Raw genomic sequence first — 20,062 nt, 5'->3', positions numbered from 1 at the left:
GGGGTAGGAAAAGAATAAATGAAACAAGGTGGGCTCGGGAGGGAGACAAACAAACCATTAAAGACTCTTAATCTCACAGAACAAACTGAGGGTGGCTGGGGGGAGGCCGGTGGGGGTGTGGGGTCATGGACACTGGGGAGGGTATGTGCTATGGTGAGTGCTGTGAAGTGAGTAAACCCGGCGATTCACAGACCTGTACCCCTGGGGCTAATAATACATTATATGTTAATAAAAAAATTAAAAAATTTAAAAAATATAGGGGTTTTGTTGAAATTAACAGATTAACTGTTAACATGAATAGAAGTATTTTTTTTTAAAGATTTTATTTATTTATTTGAGAGAGAGAATGAGAGAGAGAGAGAGCATGAGAGTGGGGAGGGAGAGAGGGAGAAGCAGACTCCCTGCTGAGCCAAGAGTGTGATGTGAGACTGGATCTTGGGACTCCAGGATCATGACCTGAGCTGAAGGTCAGTCGCTTAACCAACTGAGCCACCCAGGCGCCGATTTTTTTTTAATTACTCATAATAAAAGTTTGTGTGGTAAGTGGGTCAACAACTAGTTCGAACATTGGTGCACTTATTATTATTTTATTACTATTATTTTTATTCAGTTAACTTAAAACTGTTGGTTCACTTAGCCACCAACATTTGTGCCAGGGAAATCTAGATTAATTTTTAAAAATTTTTAGAAAGATTTTATTTATTTATTTGAGAGAGAGAGTTCACCAGTGGGGGCAGGGAGAGGGGCAAAGAGAGAGAGACAAGCAGATTCCCTAGGCAGCAGGACGTGGGGCTCGATCCCAGGACCCTGGGATTATGACTGAGCTGAAGGCAGGTGCTTAACTGACTGAGTCACCCAGGTGCCCCTAGATTAATTTTTTTGATCAGGTAGCCTAACAATTATACCAATGTTCATGTATTTCATTTTTTAAAATATTTTATTTATTTATTTGACGGAGGGAGAGAGATCACAAGTAGGCAGAGAGGCAGCAGGCAGAGAGAGGGAAGCAGGCTCCCCACTGAGCGGAGAGCCCGATGCGGGGCTCAATCCCAGGACCCTGAGATCATGACCCGGGCTGAAGACAGAGGCTTAACCCACTGAGCCACCCAGGTGCCCCCATGTATTTCATTTTTATTGTAGTATGTATTATACTCCTTAGTTCTGCTTAACCAAGAATAGCTACCTCTACCCTTTCCCAATAGGATACATATATAACCTCACTGTGGCCACTTATGAGCTTACCACAGTGCCTTAGCATGTCTCAGGTGGCTCCACAGCAATAATCTGTTTTCTTCATCCCCTCGTTTCTCCAGTTCTTATTAGACACCATGGCACTTCTCAATGTGCAGTGCTGGTAGATCCTTCTACTTTAGGAGCTCTCCAATGCTTGCTTAAAGCATAAAATCCTTAGCATCATTCAAAGCCAGTGCAGATGGGTCTTCCACTGCTGTCCTACATGGACCAGTTTATTTAAAATATGTCGAGGGAGGACGAGCCTTGCAGGATAATGTTATGTTTCTGGATTAAAGAATCTGGTTTTTGTCTTTGAAGGTGTAAAATACATTATGATACATTCTTCCAGAATTCTCTATGGTTTCCCTATAGATGATCAGGCTCTATAGAACAAACTTGCATTAAACAGACTCAAAGAATACCAAAATGTTGTTTGTATATTAACTTTGAGTGAGGAATATATAACCAAAGGGACCAGAATTCTCTTGCTGGTGGCCCAGGAGGTGTGCTCCTCCTTGCTGGATAGCGGGCCAGCTGATTCTGCTAGTTCTTTTCTCCTTGTGCACCATACAGATCAGGCCCGGCCTGCAGTTGGAAGAGGTTGCTTTGTCCTGAGGTTTTGAATTTTTGAGAAATGCTCTGGGTTAGGCCAAGCATCGTGCTGAATTTCTTTTCTATCAGTAACACATTTTTGTGCCTTCTCCTGCCTAGTACTTCCTTGAATGACGACCTTAATGTATTAAATACTGTGTTTACTGTCTTCTATTTCAGAGGGGGATCTTTTTTGACCTTATCCTGAAATTCTGAGGGTGCCCTACGGTAGGATGCGCTCTGCTGTCGTCTACCCTCTGCTCTAAACTAGCCCACTTGCTGTTCCCTGATTACATCCCTTCCCTGCGATGATTGCGTTTTCTCCTCCTGGCTTTCCCTCTGTCTGGATTGTTGAAATCCTACCACTTCCTTAAGTTCTGTCTTGAATGCCACCCTTCTTGATCTGATGTGCTCTTCTATGAATTATATCCCTTTTCTGTGGTACTGTCCTATTACACTCTGTAGTGAAGTTACTTGTTTTATCTTCTGGGAGGGCCGGTCAAGGTACTGTGTGTTACTTGCCTCCTGTTTTCCTGCCGTTGGTGGTATAGTTAGTAGGTGCTCACAGCTTTCCTACTGCATTGAGTTAAATGGAGTTTTCCTTTAACTCCAGACCGAGTCTCAAATGGGATCCTTGGGCCCTGTGTGTCAGGCTGTAGTCTTTCTATCAAGAGATGGATCTTCCATTGATAGGAAATTCAGTGATTTTCAAACTGGGCTCAGCTGAGCCGTGGGAATTCCATGGCACTCTTGGTGCTAAGAGTGGCAAGCACTGGGCATCCAGGGTCCCTACTCCCTTTTTGGCCATGGCTTTTTGCCTTTTAATGCACCGGCCTGCCATATCAACTTCCCTTGCAGAAAGTTTCTATAACCAAAACTTTGAAACTTATTATTAAAGTAGGGGTCATCAAAGTGTAGTCCTTTTTGTCAACAGAGTTTGACGAGGGCACAGCCGTAACCATTTGCTTACACATTGCCTGTGGCTGGCTGCGTTCTGCAATGGCAGAGGGGACTAGTACGGGGAAGCTCATGACCCACAAGCCTCAATATTTGCTCTCTGGCCCTTTAAGAAAAGATTTTGGTAATCCCTAATCTAAATCAGTTAGAACCTTGAAGTAAAGAGCATGAACATCCCTGACTAGCACCGAACCCATAATTTTTACTCCATAGAACCCCCCACCCCCGCCTCATGTCTTATTCTGGAAAATGAGGACATGGTCAAAGAGTGTTTGTAGCACCTGTACTCTTGGGGGAAAAAAAAAAAAAGAGTGCAGCAGACAGAAAGATGTGAAGGTTAATGAGAACAGATGTTCTCACCTATCTCATTTGCCCCTAAGATTTTGAATATATTCCTGGACATTAGAGTCATTACTCTTCACAGTCACACGAATGAAGTCAGGTGTTTTGTATTACATTTGACTTTAAAGAAGGAAAATGTGAAATACTTAAAGATATCCATTAAAAAGCTATAATAAAAATCCCTTTTATTATAAGCTTTAGTTATTTAGTAAAAGTTTTAGTTAGTTGGGAAAACTTTGTGTTTGACATTTTCACAATTTTAAAAAGATGTTGAGTTTTTTCTAAACCAGTTTTATGTATAACCATTTTTGTAATTATTGAATTCGTTAGGAGTCCAAATGCTAACATTTACATTTGCTCACAATCCTGGAGCCTATCTACAATGACATTCAACTATGGTAATGACATAAGGATCCTCTTCTGAACTTTAGTTCATCCATTAGAGCTGCCCTTGGATGTTAGTTTTTTTTTTTTTGTTTTTTTTTTTTTTAGATTTTCTTTATTTATTCATGAGAGACAGAGAGAGGCAGAGAGAGAAGCAGGCTCCCCACAGAGCAGGAAGCCCAGTAGGGGTTCCATCCCAGGACCCTAGGATCACAACCCAAGCAGAAGGCAGGCGCCTCATCGACTGAGTCACCCAGGTGCCCCGAATGTTCGTTTTTAAATTGTCCAGGGAAGTCAACCAAAAGCCCAGAAAGATTTATCCCTTGTCATTATGAAATAGAAATTTTAGTGGAAAAGTTCACCTTGCCATGCAGATCTGTCCTGGTGGTAGGCCATGAAGTAAAAAAGTCTACGGGGAAGACCTCGAGGAAGCCTTGGACAAGGAATTGAAGCTAGAAATGTTATCATCCCCATGCAGCTCACAAATCCCAGTGTCTTTGAGGGGTGGGGTGGCGTCCTGCTGCCTTAGCTTTGCTGCAGTCATTGACCTGCTGTTCTTACTGGTCTTCAGCTATGTCAGTGGCTGGAAGGTCAATCAGGGAAATCGTAAATTGCCACCTTTCATCGACTTCGCCTATTTTTAGGATTTCTAGTTTTAACGGGCTATTTGTTCATGAATAATTCAGTTTCTGCCAGGGGATGCAAGTTAATGAAACCTCACTTAATGGGTTTGAGTATCGAGTGCTGGTAAAGACTTATTGCTTATGGTAAGACTTTTGAAGTGACTTTACAACTAATAGAGCTGTGGGAAGTCTAAAAGGAGCATCGGTTATAAGAGGATTCTGTGGTATGAGCAGCCTGAGAGATGTTCTTATCTCATCACTTGGCTTATGAAAGCTGTCCCTCTAGTCTGAGTAGCTTCTGTAGAAAGACTAAAGTGTGTGTTGCATTTTGGGGGTTTGTGTCTTATCTGGAGTTTATATTTACCCATCCACATCAGTGTACATACCGCCGGAGCTGTGCAAGATGACCACTGTGGAATGGGAAGAACATGCTAGAATGCCAGTATTTTAATTTAGTTAAAAAATTCTTACCTTTTGCATATCTTTTGCGAAGTCATATTAGACAGTAGTCTATATAGTCTGTGAACAAAAGTGCTTCTCATGGGCATGTCTCTTCAGACATCTCCAGTGACAGATGTGCACAACCAGAAAAGTTGAGACCATTGTTGTATACACTAGGTATTGGGTTTTATGTGGTAATTAAATCCTGTAGACAAGTATGTGGTATTAGAAGGTTTTGATAAACAAGGGCTTCGTTCAGGTCTTTAGTTTGCTGCTCAGTTTATCTGAATTTCAGTCAAAAGGGTAAAACTGAAAGTAAATGTATTAATATTTTTTGTGTCTGTCCATAGTTTCTCACTCTTCCTAGGCAATGTCAGTGTGTTCCGAGTCACGTCTTAACAGTCCTTAACTAGTTGTTCGTGTAAAGCATTGACAGTGTTTTATGGTTCTTCAGTTTGTTTGCTTTTGTTTTGTGTAGCTTCAGGGGCCTTGTCGAAGTTAACTCATGGATTGAAAGATGAATCGCTGGCTTATATCTATCATTGCCAAAATCATTATTTTTGTCCAATTGGCTTTGAAGCAACCCCTGTGAAAGCTAATAAAGCATTCAGGTAAGCATTTACATACCTTTTGTGACTAATTCCCTAAGAAAATATGTGGTAGAAAGCATTTAAGAAATATTTAGTTGCTCAGCAATTGGAAGATTTGGTTTCTTTAGATCAAGTTAGACTGTTCTTTTTTTTAATGGTAGACTCTTCATTTATATTTCAACTAGTTCTTTTGCAGAATGGCACTTGGTTAGTTGTGCTTTTACATTACCACTTAGATACTGTTGTTCAGACTCATAAAGGGAAAGACTTTTGAAAGACTCACTCTTAACGTTTATTGTAAAATGGTTGCGTAGGACTTCACGTATTATGTCGTTGTGTTTTCATCCGTTGTGCCACATGGAAAATGAATTACGGAGTCTAGTATCAAAAAATTGCCCCAACTCAGTCCATTAAGCATCCTCTTCCTTCCTCATAGTGAAAAAATGTGGAATTTGTCAGTGTGGCCCCCTTTGTCCTGGGAGAGTGGCCTTGGTACTTCAGGAGGAGGAAGGGGCAGCATTGCTCTTTCAGTGAGACCTGAGGGTCAGGCAGGGAGAGCATGACTCAGTCATCTGGGGGTAGGATGGGTTCTTTGAGGCTGGAAGCCATGCAACGTGATTCCCCTCTCAAGGCGCTGTGGGATTGCAGGATCCTGGGACAGGATCCTGGGACCTGGGAGATCCAGGAAGCTGACCACTGTATTTTTGTGAATGAGGAGCAACAGGGAAACTACTTGATCTCTCCAAATTCTGAAATGTTTTATTCATCTCTCTGGAGGTGAAGTATGTTGTTTCTTCTGTGGTCTCATTCTACAACTTCACCTTACTCCTGACATCTATCAAATATAAAACATGCAACAGTAGGTCCTCCTACTCTGTACCCATTATGGTACACCTCTGTACCATACTCTAACGATCACCTGGATACCTTTACAGCTGGGCAGATCCCTCCCCTTGCTTGACTCCAGACTTACTTGGATTAGTTTCCAGAGGTGGGATTAGGGCATTGGTATACTTTAGGGTTTTATTTTTAGAATGCCTTTTTTTTTTTTTAAAGATTTTATTTATTTATTTGATAGACAGAGATCAGAAGTATGCAGAGAGGCAGGCAGAGAGAGAAGGGGAAGCAGGCTCTTTGCTGAGCAGAAAGCCTGATGCAGGACTCGATCCCAGGACCCTGGGATCATGACCTGAGCTGAAGGCAGCGGCTAAACCCAGTGAGTCACCCACGTGCCCGGAGAACGCCTTTTGAAACTTTTTAAATGCACAGTGAAAGGAGATGAGTGGCTGGAGAATGCTGGTAGCATGCTAGGATGTTTTTCTTCGTTTTAGATGCTGAGAGAGGAGGTATGTTCTTTTTTTTTTTTTTCTAGTCCTATATTTTATAATAGAGATTAAAACCTAAGTGTAATTTATGCTTTCTCTTTAATGGCCTTAAGAAATTTGTTCAAACCTAAACTCCAGTATTTATTCTAGCATTAATGAATGTCGTATTTGAATAAACATTAGTATATCTTTTATTAACATAGCTGAAGTGATATTTTCAAAGGAGTGAATGGCCTTTATTAAGCTTACTATGAATGAATTTTATATTTAGCAGGGGCCCCCTCTCACCACAAGAAGTAGAATATTGGATCTTAATTGGAGAATCAAGTAGAAAACATCCTGCTATTCACTGTAAAAAGTACGTTAATTTCCCATTTTCTCTTTAATTTAGGTGAGATTTAATATAGTGAAATGCACAGATCTTAATTGTGTCATTAGGTGGATTTTGGTAACTGAATATACTTGTTTATCACCACCCCAGTCAAGATAAGGAAGATTTTCATTGCATTGAAAGTACCCTCATTCTCTTTTCCTGTTAGTCCCCAGAGACAACCTCTATCACTGTGGAATTGCTTTGCATGTTCTTGAAATTCACGTCAGTGGAGTCGTACAATATTCTTTCTTGTCTGGCCTTGTGAGATTATCCACTTTGTCATGCATGTCATGCTTCTTTATTTATTGCCGAGTGGTTTTAGGTACCGTAAGTATACCGTAGTTTGTTATCTGTATCCCTGTTGATGACCATTTGGATTGTTTTAAGTGTGGTCTATTGTGGGTGAAGCTGTTGGGAACATTAATGTACATGTCTTTAAAAAATTTTTAAGTAACAGCTTTATTGAAATAAAATTCACATACCATAAAGTGCGCCCTTTAAAAATGTAAAAAATGTTCAATGGATTTTAGTATATTTAGAGTTGAGCATCAGTCCCCATGATCTAATTCCAGGACATTTTCATAACCCCCACAAGAAACCCCATACCCATTAGCAGTCACTCCCCAGCCCCCTCCCCTCAGCCCCTGATCTACTTTCTATCCCTGTGCATTTGCCTAATATGGACATTTCATATAAATGGAATCATAAAACGTGTGGCCTTTTGTGTGGTTTTGTTTTTTTTCACTCAGAATAATGTTTTCAGCGTTCATCTGTGTTGTAGCATGGACCAGGACTACATTCCTTTATACGGCCAAATAGTTTTCTGCTGTATGGATATGCCACATTTTCTTGTGCAAGTTTTTTAAGGACATGTTTCTATGTTTTGTTTCTCTTGGGTAGATACCTAGGAATGGAATTGCTGATTATAGGGTGGATGCATATTTAAGAAACTGGGTGAATGTTCTCCTGTGGGGTTGTACCATTTTATACTCCCACCAGCATTGTATGGACAGTCTGGTGGTTCTTCATATCTTCAACAATATTTGATATTTTATTCCTTTTTTCTTTTACTTTTTAAAAAATGTTTCCCAGCTTTATTGAGGTATAATGCCCAAATACAACTGTATATATTTAAAGTGTCCAATGTACTGATTTGACGTATATTCTGTGAAACGATTACTGCAATCAAGTCTTAATTAACATATCCATCAGCTCACATAGTTACCTTTTCTGTGTATGTGGTGATAATACTTAAGATCTACTCTTTTAGTGAATTTCAAGTATATGGTACAGTATTAAGTACAGCCATGCTGTACAGATCCCTAAGTGTTTTAATGGTATTGTAAACTGGTTTTTAAAAAGTTTTATTTAGAAAAATATGTCTATTTTCTAGAGTAGAAACAGTCCTTATTTCCTTTTTAATTAAAGTCAAGTTTTCAAAAGATTTAAGTTACATGAGGGTGCCTGGGCTGCTCTGTCAGTTGAGTGTTCCACTCTTGGTTTTGGCTCAGGTCAGGATCTCCTGGTTAGGTGATGGCCCCACCTCCAGCTCCACACTCAGCTCAGTGGGGAGTCGGCTTCCCCTCTCCCTCTCCCCTTACCCCTCCCTCCCACCCCTACATGCTCACACTTTCATCTCTCTCTCTCTCCCTCTCTGAAATAAATAAATCTTAAAAAAAAAAAAAAAGTTAACGTGCATTTATTCACAGACAACATGACTGATTGTATAGAAAATCCAAACAACTACAAATTACTTTGGATTATAAAACTACTATTGAAATTAATGTGTTTGATAAAAATGTGGTATTGAGGTTTTATCCTACTCAGTGCAGAGTCTGCTTGTCCTCTGCCCCACTCATGTGGTCTCTTTCTCTCTCAAATAAATAAGTAAATAACATCTTCTAAAAACATTCTATTACAGTGGTATTTTGTACTTAAAATGTGCTTTATCCTTCCTTTTTCACTATAGGTGGGCAGATATTGTTACTGATCTCAACACTCAAAATCCAGAATATCTAGACATCCGACACTTGGAGAGGGGGCTGCAGTATCGAAAAACAAAAAAGGTAAGAACACAATAGTATTTGAAGATATTTCCCAGCCAGCCAGTATGCAGTATACTATTCAGCACTCTTTAGGTTGTAAATAATGGAAATCCACTTCAGATTATTTTAGATAGAAAAGCGAGAATTAATTTTAGGACAGAGGAGTATCTTTGGAATGAAAAGCAAAGACTATAGCCTGGATTCAAAACAGACTGGTATCAGCTTAAAGAATGTTATCAGAGGACAAGGAGCTAACTTCTTTTGGGAGTTGTAGGCTATTCTTATCTGATTATTGACTTCCAAAAGATCAGGAACTTCAACTTCTATCTCGCTTTCAGATGAGCCATTTAGAATGAGACTCAACCTGCCTCTGGCGTAGTTGGGGTCAGGTGTTCCCTCCTGAGCCCTGTGAACTGTGGCCAGGAGGCAGAGCCATGTGTGCACAAGGTAGCTGGGGGAGATTCGCAAGGAAAGGTAGATTCTGCGGATTGATATGCCACTGATATGATACGACTAACATCAAGAACATAGAAGAGACTGGAAGAGGAATGATCTTGGTGTTTGAAGATTTTATTTATTTATTTATTTATTTATTTATTTATGAGCGTGAGTCGGGGTGGAAGGACAGAAGGCGAGAGAATCCCAAGTAAACTGCACTGAGTGCAGAGCCAGATGTGAGGCTCAGACTTACAACCCTGAGATCATGACCCGAGCTGAATTCAAGAGTTGGCTGCTTGATCGATTGAGCCACCGAGGCGCCCCAAATTTTGGAGTTTGGGTTAGGCAAATAGGGAGGTAACAGTGTGTGTGAGTGGTGGAGAGGCATATGAGGGGAACTGTTACATTTTTGTAAAGGCAGCTGTTCAAGAAAGATGCAGGTTAAGGCGATCTGGTGATGTCTGTTTTGAGGCAGGTGAAGGAGGAAAAATAAGGGAAATCATAGAAACCCACATTATAAGCATAATTCCTTTTATTTTCTTAACCCAACTTTTTTTTCTTCTCAGGTTGGGGGAAATTTGCATTGCATCATAGCATTCCAGAGACTTAATTGGCAAAGATTTGGCCTTTGGAACTTTCCATTTGGAACAGTGAGACAAGAATCACAGCCAACACATGCCCAGGGCATTGCCAAATCGGAGAGTGAAGATAATATCTCCAAGAAGCAGCATGGGCGTCTGGGCCGGTCTTTCAGTGCCAGTTTCCATCAGGACTCAGCATGGAAAAAGATGTCCAGTATCCATGAGAGAAGGAACAGTGGCTATCAGGGTTACAGTGATTATGATGGGAATGACTGACAATGCTGGGTTCTGAAAATTTTGTGTTACACACATGACTGGTCTATACAAGACTGCATTAAGACAGTAGAAGTTTTATTAAGTCTACACTAAATAGGAACTGATCTTGTGGTATAAAACATACCCTTGTAGTTCTCCAGTAAATAAGCTTGTATATGATTATGATGGGAGATTTCAGATACATAAGCAGATAAGCACAGATTATTGTCCTTTTAAAGTTAAGAGTATGCAAACATTATGGACAATTTTACAAAATCCAACAAATTGCATATAAAGAAATCAAACACAAATTTACTTAATAGCATCATGATTTGCAATACTTAAGCATGAAATTATTTCCTATGACTTAATCACCAGACATTTGTTGCAGACTGTTTGATTCCTAAACTCAAGATGTAAGGCACCATCTGCCCTTTTAAACAAATTTGGGGCTGTTGATTTCTAGTTTCCTCTCATGGTAAAGCTCATTTAAAATTTAGTGAATCTAGAATTCTTTAACTTGTATGCAGTATCTTGCCCGCCTCATTTGTTTCCTGACTAACTTTCTCAGGATCCTCAATAAAGAGGCAAAAGAGAAGACTCAAGAAAGTCATCTTTTCTATTGGTGCATTGATTCAGGATATTCTTGACTTTTTTTGACTTGGTATCTTAGTGTACAATATTGGCAAGATTTTCAGGTCTTGAGAGCTTTCTTTCTACAGTGAACCTTGTTTTGAGATAGAATAAAAAAAACAAGTGGGATCCAAAGTTTCTACTTCCAAGGTAATCTGTGAAATGAGATCTTGTGATATTTGATTAGTCCCTCAGCGTGGAGTCCTATGTTGTTAACAGCATTAAAGATGCATTAGGAATGTTATGTCACTCAGAGCGCAAATATCCATATTCCCAACTCTGAGCTGCTTCTTTTAAAAATCTGTACAATTAGCTGTTTGAAGTGAGTGTTAAGTAGTTCCAAAAGAGTGGATTTCATGTATTTGAGCTCCTCTCTAGTTGATGTCAGTTTTTCTTCTGCTGCCAACCTATGACTTGTTCTTTCATTTTAGGGGCTGTTCCATGACTCAGATCAGTAACTTGATTATGACAAGGTGCTGAATATGTTGGTAACCATATTGCAATACACCTCAAGAAGAGGGTTCAGATTTTTATTTTTAAAATATTTTCATTTTCTTCTCTTTTGAATTTTATATCCATTTATCCACTCAGACATACCTAGCCTACAGACAGGGATATATATTATGAAATGGTCATTTTTCTGAAGAGAATATTTTGCGTGAAATGCAAAGGACTGAAAGAGATTTGTAGGTTGTTGATTTTGTTACTTCACACTGGAACTTTTAAGAGGTTTTCATCAAATAAAGTTTTGTTTTCTACTTTTAATGATGTGGATGTTTTGAACCTTTATTTTAGGTAGGGAATACCCTTGGAATTCTGTGTGAAGTATGTGACAACAGCTCCTGAGTAGTGTGTTATAAGAAACTATCATGTATCAGACTTTTATAATCAACAAAACAGTACACATTATGACTATACTTTTAGATTCTGAGATAGAAAATTTAATTAGTTTGAACCAAATGAAGTTGTCATTTTTATAGGTCAAACATAGTTGACTATCAGCAATTTCATAGAGTTTAAGGAAACATTTCAGAGAAGAGGCAGATAGGAAGAACCAAGAGGAAGGGAGACAAATGCAACACAAAGAATACAGTGACACCTACGAAAGAGGATGAATTTATAGAGATTGCCTACTGGCCATTAATAATTTTTACAAAAGTCTTGAAATATATGATTACTTAATAACCTGACATATAAGTTCAGCTGTTATTAAGAGCAGAATGAGGTTTATAGAGACTAATTTTCCAAAAATTATGTGCAAGTTACTGCACACTTTTCTTTCAAGGTTAGTAACGTTCCTGTCATATTTGATTTTTTGGTCAACTCTTCTTAGGAGTCTCCATAGAAGCAATGAAGGTTCAAATACTGGCTCTGGACTTGCTAGCTGTTTCACTTGGGCAAGTTAAGATTAATGTTTCTGTGTTTATTTTCTCATTGGTAAGGTGGGGATAATAGCATATATTTTATAAAGTGTTTTGAAGAATAAATAAGTTAATGTATGTACAGTGTTTAGAACGGTGCTTTCCAGATAGTGCTTGGAACTGTTACTCCAAAAGATGTGTATTTCTGTTCAGAATCTTGAGAGCTCTTTAAGCAGCATCTAAAGGATGCTATAAGTCATATACACACACACACCCCTTAGTTACTGTTCCTTCAAAAGAATATTTTGTATTCAAGACATGTTGCTCTGGCTTTAAAAGCACTCATAATGCTCAAATGCCTACATTGGCTATTTGTTTTTACCCAGCTCGTAGGCATTAAAAAAAAATGTTCATTTGGATCAAATCCTGAAACTATTCCTTTCCCCACTACTATGCTGGCCCATCAGGAGGCCAGGTTGGTGCAGCAGCTGAAACACATCCAAACTTGCTTTTTCCCAGACACTAAAGGGGCGCAGGCAAGTTGCCCTAGGATCCATCGTTTGTGTATCCGTTTTACCCACAGCATCTTCTCCCTCAGTCATTCACGCAGCAAACTAGTTTGAAACCATTAAATCACTGATCTTGGAACAACCCCAAGAAGAAGTTGGCATCTCCATTTTTTTTACAGACTCTCATTGGTGAAGAAACTTGCTTAGGATCATAAAAGAAACTTGCCATTATAACAAATACTACAGACTGGCGGGCTTAAAAACCGAATTTATTTTCTCACAGCTCTGGGGGCTGGAAGTCTGAGGTCAGAATGTTGACCGTTTGGTTTTCCCCGAGCCTTTCTCCTGGGCTTGCAGATGGCCACCTTCTAGCTCTGTCCCCACAGGGTCTTTGCTCTGTGCACACATCCCTCTGCGCGCCCACATTTTCTCTCATAAGGACAATAGATTGGGTTAGGTTCACCCTCAGCCTCATTTTAAACTAATCCGTTTTAAAAGGCCCATCTCCTATCACCACGTTCTGAGGTGCTGGGGGTTAGGGCTTTAACATAATCAGTTTTGGAGCTGAGTGCAGTTGAGCCCACGAGCACAGGGTTATTATGTGGCTCAGACTGGGTTTGGACCAATGGCTGCCTGAGCTGGGAGGAAATTCTTTCAGGAGGGTGTGAGATTCAAGGGACAGCTTTACACTAGAGGCTAAAAGAGGTCATTTAGGCAGTATTTATGGAATACCTGCTGAGTGTCTGGAGTGTGTGTGTGTGTTGGGGGACGCGGACCGGCAAAAACTGAATAAGCAATTTTATTAAACTCTGTAAAATACAACTAGTAACTATTTTTGGGAATGACTCCATAGATGGAGAAAATGCAAAAAAGCACTTCGTGCAATGGTTTTGCTAAAAACGAATATTTGACATTCTGTCATAAAGGGCTCCTTGAACAAAACCACCTCATTTAAATCAGGCCTTTCCACTGAGCTTGAATTTCAATACTTCAAATCCGAACCAGTGTGTACGACACGGCTGTCATTTAATGAACAGCAGTGATGCATGGTCTGCGCACGTCACCTCCCAACCTAGCTCAAAGTCTGCCCAAACTGGTTTCGTGCTCAGTTTGCAGAGGAAGAAACCAGTTCGGAACAAACGTTACTTAACAACACTGAACACTAAGACGCGGTGGTGTGGCCGCCATCGGACTCTGCGCCCGAGAGTTCTAGGGCGCCTTCCCCAAAGCTACTCCGGTAATGAAGTTTCTTGCCATTTCTGACCTACAAGCCGTGGAATCCTACATTGAGACGCCAGAGAAAACCGAACTATACTTCAAGAGTAAAGGCTTTTAAAAGTGGCTTCACTTAAGATGATGCCCTATTACCATCTAGCTCCTCCAGGTTATCAGACAAAACACTTACTGACTTAAAAACACCAGCAAAGCATCCACCTTTCTGTCGCCGCCTCTCACGTAAAACATTGGGTATTGAGAGTGCAGAAGTAGCGGCTGGTGCGGAGAGAATGAAACGCAGAAGAGACGCCGCAAACTGTCACCTCAGCGAGAAGGCTCTCTGCGTATACTTGCGGCGTGTGGCTGCGACAGAGCGCCAGCGTGGAGCGAGCCCGGGAACAACTAGACACAGACGCACGGGCCAATCCGCCCCCTCGCCTCAGGAATGGAAAGGCGCAGCGAATATACGTCACGCCGTGAGGCGGGACTTCCGGCGTGAGCCTCGTCTTTGACGGAAGCCGAGCGGCCCCATTTCGCGTGGGTTAACTCGCTAACTCAAGAATCAGGCCGTGTCGGGGGAACGTCTTCCGGCCGTTTATCTCGCCTGCGCTGTCCTGTCAGCCTGCTCTTCCGTTAAGAGTGTTTACATTTGGGCCAAAGCTTGGGCTTAAGGAGGACTCGCTCCTTTCCGACGCCGGCCATTGTCTGGTCCTGCCTTTCTTCCGGGAGGCAGCGTCCGCCGCCGGGAAGTACCGTTCTCGCCGGCGCCGGTGTTCCTGGAAAACCGCGGGCTCTGAGTTAGTGTCCGCCTTCCCCGGGCGGGAGCAGGGGGAGCCCTGCCGGGCCCGGCGGTGGTGCAGGCTGCGGTAGAACTGGAATAGAAGGCCTCGCGCGACCCCGCCCTCGACTGTCGCCGGGCCCGTCATGGGGGTGCACGGGCTGTGGAAGCTGCTGGAGTGCTCCGGGCGGCAGGTGAGCCCGGAGACGCTGGAGGGGAAGATCCTCGCCGTGGGTATCCTTCACGTGTTCCGGGGCGCCGGGATGCGCGCCGGGCGTTTGCTCCCCCGCGGCCTCCCCCTGGGCGCAGAGCGGCCTTGGTCAGATGACAGTCCCCCTCGGGGTGGTAGGAGCAGCCCCTTCCCCCCTTCCCGGCGTCGTCGCTCTCGGAGTGTCTGCCGGTCCCCGCTTGCGGTCACGCCGCGCTGGGCCGGAGTCCCCGCGGTTGGTCCCCGAGGGGCAGCGTTTTACGCCGCTCTGTGCTTTCGTTCCCTCGTCGGCAAAGTGGGGGCGATCGTCGTCGCTACGCACCGGGTTGGTGTGAGGAATAAAGGAGTCATGTACGGAAAAGGAGCTCGGTTGACGCCGCCCAGCCTGCAGGTGTCCTCCCTCCCGGGAGGTCAGCTCGGGGAAGGCCAGGCGGACCCCCAGCGGCCGTTCTGCCCGCGGCCCCGAGGCCTGCGCCGCTCGCGTTCGTTGGGAGGATGGCGTGGGCAGGTGTTCGACCTTTTCTCTTTTTAAAAAGTAACTCATTTATTAATTTTTTTTTTTTTTTATTGTGAGTTTTGGAATAGGAAACTGCTGTACCACACCGGGAAGATTTCAGAAGGTCCACAGTGTTTCGTTTTGTTTCCTCCCAGCCTCTGGGACGGACTTTTATTTGACAGACAGAGATCACAAGTAGGCAGAGAGGCAGGCAGAGGGGGGGGGAGCAGGCTCCCCGCTGAGCAGAGAGCCCGATGCGGGGCTCGATCCCAGGACCCTGAGATCATGACCCGAGCCGAAGGCAGCAGCCCAAACCACTGAGCCACCCAGGCGCCCCTGGGATGGACTTTTAAAGGACTGTCATTTGTGTCTGCGTCTGGTTGGTTTAGTGTTTTCGGAATGAAATGTTTTTCTCCTTTATCAAAATGTGTGAATACTGTCTCTGAAATTTGGTCATTTTTTATTCATTAAACCTTCTCCTCCTCCATCTCCTCCTCCTCCTTTCTGAGTGGCAGTTCTGGAAGCGGGTGGCAGCTTAGGCCAGTTCCCTGCGTGCGCACCTGAGGGCCGAGGAGTTCTGAGCGAGGTGGGGAAGAGGGTCGTGCAGGTAACTGCTGCTGGTGGTAAATGCACTTTAAGACTAGGTGGGGTTTCTGCGCAGGGAGCCACTGAGAGAGGAACCATTGTTTGCTATGGAGACGACTTATACATAATGGGACACTGGTAATTTTTCAAAGAAAGTGTACATGGTGGTGGCATTTTCTTCGGTGTGAATAATCTTGAAATGCATCTATAATGAGTTTTGGCTTGGTTGAAAGTTTTTATGCGTGATACCTTGTGTAGGGAGAGGAAAAGTGTGTGTGTGGGGGGGGTGGGGGGCGGGGCACGTGTGCTATTGCTGCCCTCTAGTGGTTCTTCAAATCCCGGCTTTCTAAAGATTTTCTTTATGGACCTGTACGTGAAGGAGCAAGCCCAGTGTTCAGGAACAGCAGCCCTTCAGACCTCAGCAAAGACTTAGGCATTTTATGTTGTAACCCCGATGAAGAATGAGTAATTTGTAAAAATCTTTAAGGTGATGCGTGAAGTTCAGCATTCTGATTTTTTAGGAAGTTGTCCAAAGTGAGGAAATTAAAGCATTTAATTTAAAATTTAGGTTATCTATTTTTAGATGACTCAGGAGCTCTTTTGGGACGGGAAGTAATTTTCATGAGGTTATTAAGTTTTTCTGAAAGAACAAATCATTTAAAGAGGATGTCAAAGATTTTCCTGTGATAATTACAATCTCATATGTATTTATCTGTATAAATATATATGTAAAAATACTTGATTGCTGTTTTATAATTGGTTTTGCTTTGTTTCGTTTTCATGGGAATTCGAATTCAAATATCTGATCTACATCCCATTTTTGGCCTTATTTGTTAAGAAGTTATCCATTATATACTAGGTTCATAACTTACTCTTGGATCCCTAAAATATATTTTTTTAACCCATCTATAGGTGAGTGCCTTGTTTATTTATACAGTCTAGGCCATCTAGTCTGGGACTCAGGACGGAGCCGCGGGGGGCAGCCCGCACACATGGGGAAGGTGTGGGGTGGGGTGCTCAGGTAGCCTGGGGAGCCAGTACAGCAGGAGCTGGGGAGGGCCTGCAGGAGAACTCCGCTGAAGTCGCGCTTGAGTGGTGAGTTAGAGGAGGGGACGAAGAGACTGAGAGCGGGAGAACCAGTGTCGCCACGTTCCTCTTATGGACAAATATGAAATAATTTGGTAAGAAGCACTTTTTACAAAAGTTAAATATAAGGAAGCTCCAAGGAAACATCAATTCCTTATAATTACAGAAGAGCTAACTGTTAGTTAATATTTTGGCATCTGAACTTCTAGTTTTTTGTATTTAACATATCACATGTTATAAAACGTAATTATGCATTCCATAGTTTTGTAACCTGTTTTTTGTCCCTTTAATATTTTGTGACTGTCTTTCTTATCACTATAGATGATTCTGTAGCTTCCTTTTATGAGGGCTATTTGATATTCCAGCAAATTGGTATATCACAATTTAGTTTAAGTAAAGACCTGTTGGAAAACTTTTACATCGTTTCTCATATTTTCATCACGGCAAACATTCTTAGAAGTAACTTTTTTTGTAAATTGGTGATGATTTTCTGATAATTGTCTGGAGATAGAAATAGTAAAATAGAATGCTGGTTTTTACATTTTTTTTTTTTCTATGAATTGCCAAACTAGTTTCCAGAGAGTTGTGATAATTTGCTAAAATTCTGTAGGACGTATTAGTTTTTTTTTTAAAGAAGCAACTGCTTGCAATTAGATTTTTTATTTTTATTTAAAGATTTTATATATATATATATATAATATTTTATTTATTTATTTGACAGACAGAGATCACAAGTAGGTAGAAAGACAGGCAGAGAGAGAGGAGGGGAAGCAGGCTCCCCGCTGAGCAGATAGCCCAATGCTGGGCTCGATCCCAGGACCCTGGGATCATGACCCGAGCTGAAGGCAGAGGCTTAACCCACTGAGCCACCCAGGCACCCCTGCAATTCGATTTTTTAAAGGACACATCTGTTGATGTAACGCCGTAGTCTGTGAAGTAGTTACAGGGATTCAAATAACGTTAATGGATTTTAGGCAGATTCCGTCAGGGCTTAACATTTTTCCAATTCCACATGAACTGTGATGAGGACTTAGTTTTAATGTTTAGATGATATCAGTTTTTGGGAAGTTGAAATCATGATGATGAGGGAAGAAATGCCAAAATAGTTTCCTTTAACAATTCTACCAGATATCAGCATTTGGTTAAACCAGGCACTAAGAGGAGTCCGGGATCGCCATGGAAACTCAATAGAAAACGCCCATCTTCTCACTTTGTTTCATCGGCTCTGCAAACTCTTATTTTTTCGAATTCGTCCTATTTTTGTGTTTGATGGGGATGCTCCGCTGTTGAAGAAACAAACCTTGGTAAGAATCACGTTTGTTTGTTTATTTTTCTTTCTGTGTTATTAAAAGGAAGGAAAACTTCATGTAGAATTTTAATTTTCTCTTTAGAATTTTTGAAGCCAAGACTTATTTTGACATATATCCAACTAAATTTCAGCTTTTTTAAAGTTTATCTTGAACAGTCACACTTTTTCCTTTAAAAAAAGGATTATTTTTGAGACTACGTCCTGGGTGCAATGATACAATTCAGCTTTTATTTTTATTATTTTTTTTAAAGATTTTATTTATTTATTTGTCAGAGCGAGAGAGAGAGAGAGAGAGAGAGAGAGAGAGAGCACGCACGAGAGCGCATGCGCATAAGCAGGCAGAGTGGCAGGCAGAGGTGGAGAGAGAAGCAGGTTTCCTGCCAAGCAAGGAGCCCAATGCGGGACTCCATCCCAGGACCCTGGGATTGTGACCTGAGCCAAAGGCAGCAGCTTAACCGACTGAGCCACCTAGGCGTTCCGATACAATTCAGCTTTTAATAGAACTACTGAAATTTTCTCTCTCTTTCTCTCTCTAATAAATAAAATCTTAAAAAAAAAACCTACTAAAATTCTTAGAAGTTCGAGTTTTCCTCGTAGAGTATCTTCTCAGGTGTCCTATGTATTTTTCAGCTATGCTGCCGAGCATGATAGCCTGTTGGAGAGCACGCCTCCTTGAATCTGAGATCGCGGGTCCTCAGTGTTTAAAGAGTAATTAGATTTTATGTGGTGCTAGATGTGACTAGTGTGGATTATTGAGGAAGGAAAATGGCCAGGATATAAAAGAGTAACATTGAGTTTCTTTATTCTGAAAGTAGGTTAAAACAGTGTTGGAACAAAGTTGTGAACTTTGGAGTAATTGTGTACTCCCTCCAAGTGACAGCACCCATTTGGTTGTAGGACTGTTACGTGTTGAAAATGCCACCCCATCACTTCATAGTCCCAGATAGACATTGACTAACTAAGTGAGGATGTAGGTAAAAGTAAGGATCGGTAAATGCTTGGGGACATTTGTTCCCTCAGGAAGAGGTCTAGACTTGCCTGTTGCTGTTTTAAGTTATCAAAGGCACATTCTATCAGGTACTCCTTGGAAGGAATAGACAGGAAAAAAGAACTCCAGAATTCATTTATTAACAAGGAAGCAACATCTCCCCACTTCCCCAGCCCCACCTAAAAGGTGTTAGCTAACAGGATTGTAGTAGTCATTTTGTGATATGTAAATGCACCAAATCAACACGTTGTACACCTTAACTTGTACACAGTGTTATAGGTCAGTTATATCTTAATTTTTAAAAAAAGGAAAAGAATGTTTTGGTATTTCTTCCTTATATTCTACCATCAGCATGGAGAGTGTTTGATTTTTTCCTACATGGACATTTCTTACAAGACACTTCTAATACATTTGAGAATTTCTTATGATATAATCTTAAATGTCGAGGGACATAGTGACATGTAAGTAATGTATTCTGTTATTTTTATTTTTATGTTTTGTGGGAGAGAGAGAGCTAGAGAAAGAGCAGGGGGAGGGGCAGAGGCAGAGGGAAAGAGATTTTCAAGCAGACTCCCCGCCAAGCATGGAGCCCGACATAGGGCTTGATCCCATAACCCATGAAATCATGACCTGAGCTGAAGTCAAGAATCGGATGCTTAACTGACTGAGCCACCCAGGTGCCCCAACTAATGTACTTTTATAAAGACCAATATCAG

At 41.6% G+C, this 20,062-nt stretch overlaps 2 protein-coding genes across 9 annotated transcripts in view; both read left to right on the top strand.

Annotated features, from left to right (window-relative positions):
- The window catches only part of BIVM (basic, immunoglobulin-like variable motif containing), a 39,219-nt gene extending 27,643 nt beyond the window's left edge, over positions 1–11,576 (top strand). For 3 of the 5 annotated variants that reach the window (XM_045081337.1, XM_013053094.2, XM_013053095.2), the window contains exons 7-10: positions 5,050–5,182; positions 6,758–6,844; positions 8,829–8,925; positions 9,909–11,576. In XM_045081337.1, the coding sequence (XP_044937272.1) occupies positions 5,050–5,182; positions 6,758–6,844; positions 8,829–8,925; positions 9,909–10,199 (608 nt within the window). In that variant the 3' untranslated portion in view covers positions 10,200–11,576. The remainder of the gene's footprint in view (positions 1–5,049; positions 5,183–6,757; positions 6,845–8,828; positions 8,926–9,908) is intronic. The other 2 variants (XM_045081338.1, XM_045081339.1) reach the window with 2 other exon arrangements.
- A 2,846-nt stretch (positions 11,577–14,422) lies between these two features.
- Positions 14,423–20,062, top strand: part of ERCC5 (ERCC excision repair 5, endonuclease) — a 29,435-nt gene continuing 23,795 nt past the window's right edge. Inside the window, exons 1-2 of one of the 4 annotated variants that reach the window (XM_045081336.1) lie at positions 14,423–14,908; positions 18,178–18,353. In XM_045081336.1, the coding sequence (XP_044937271.1) occupies positions 14,821–14,908; positions 18,178–18,353 (264 nt within the window). In that variant the 5' untranslated portion in view covers positions 14,423–14,820. The remainder of the gene's footprint in view (positions 14,909–18,177; positions 18,354–20,062) is intronic. The other 3 variants (XM_045081334.1, XM_045081335.1, XM_004746060.3) reach the window with 3 other exon arrangements.

This window comes from Mustela putorius, unplaced genomic scaffold, assembly GCF_011764305.1.
Source record: "Mustela putorius furo isolate JIRA1106 unplaced genomic scaffold, ASM1176430v1.1 tig00000551_pilon_pilon_pilon, whole genome shotgun sequence".
NCBI classification, from domain to species: Eukaryota; Metazoa; Chordata; class Mammalia; order Carnivora; family Mustelidae; genus Mustela; species Mustela putorius.
Note: the sequence above shows the minus strand (reverse complement) of the source record. Positions and strands in the feature narration are given on the sequence as shown.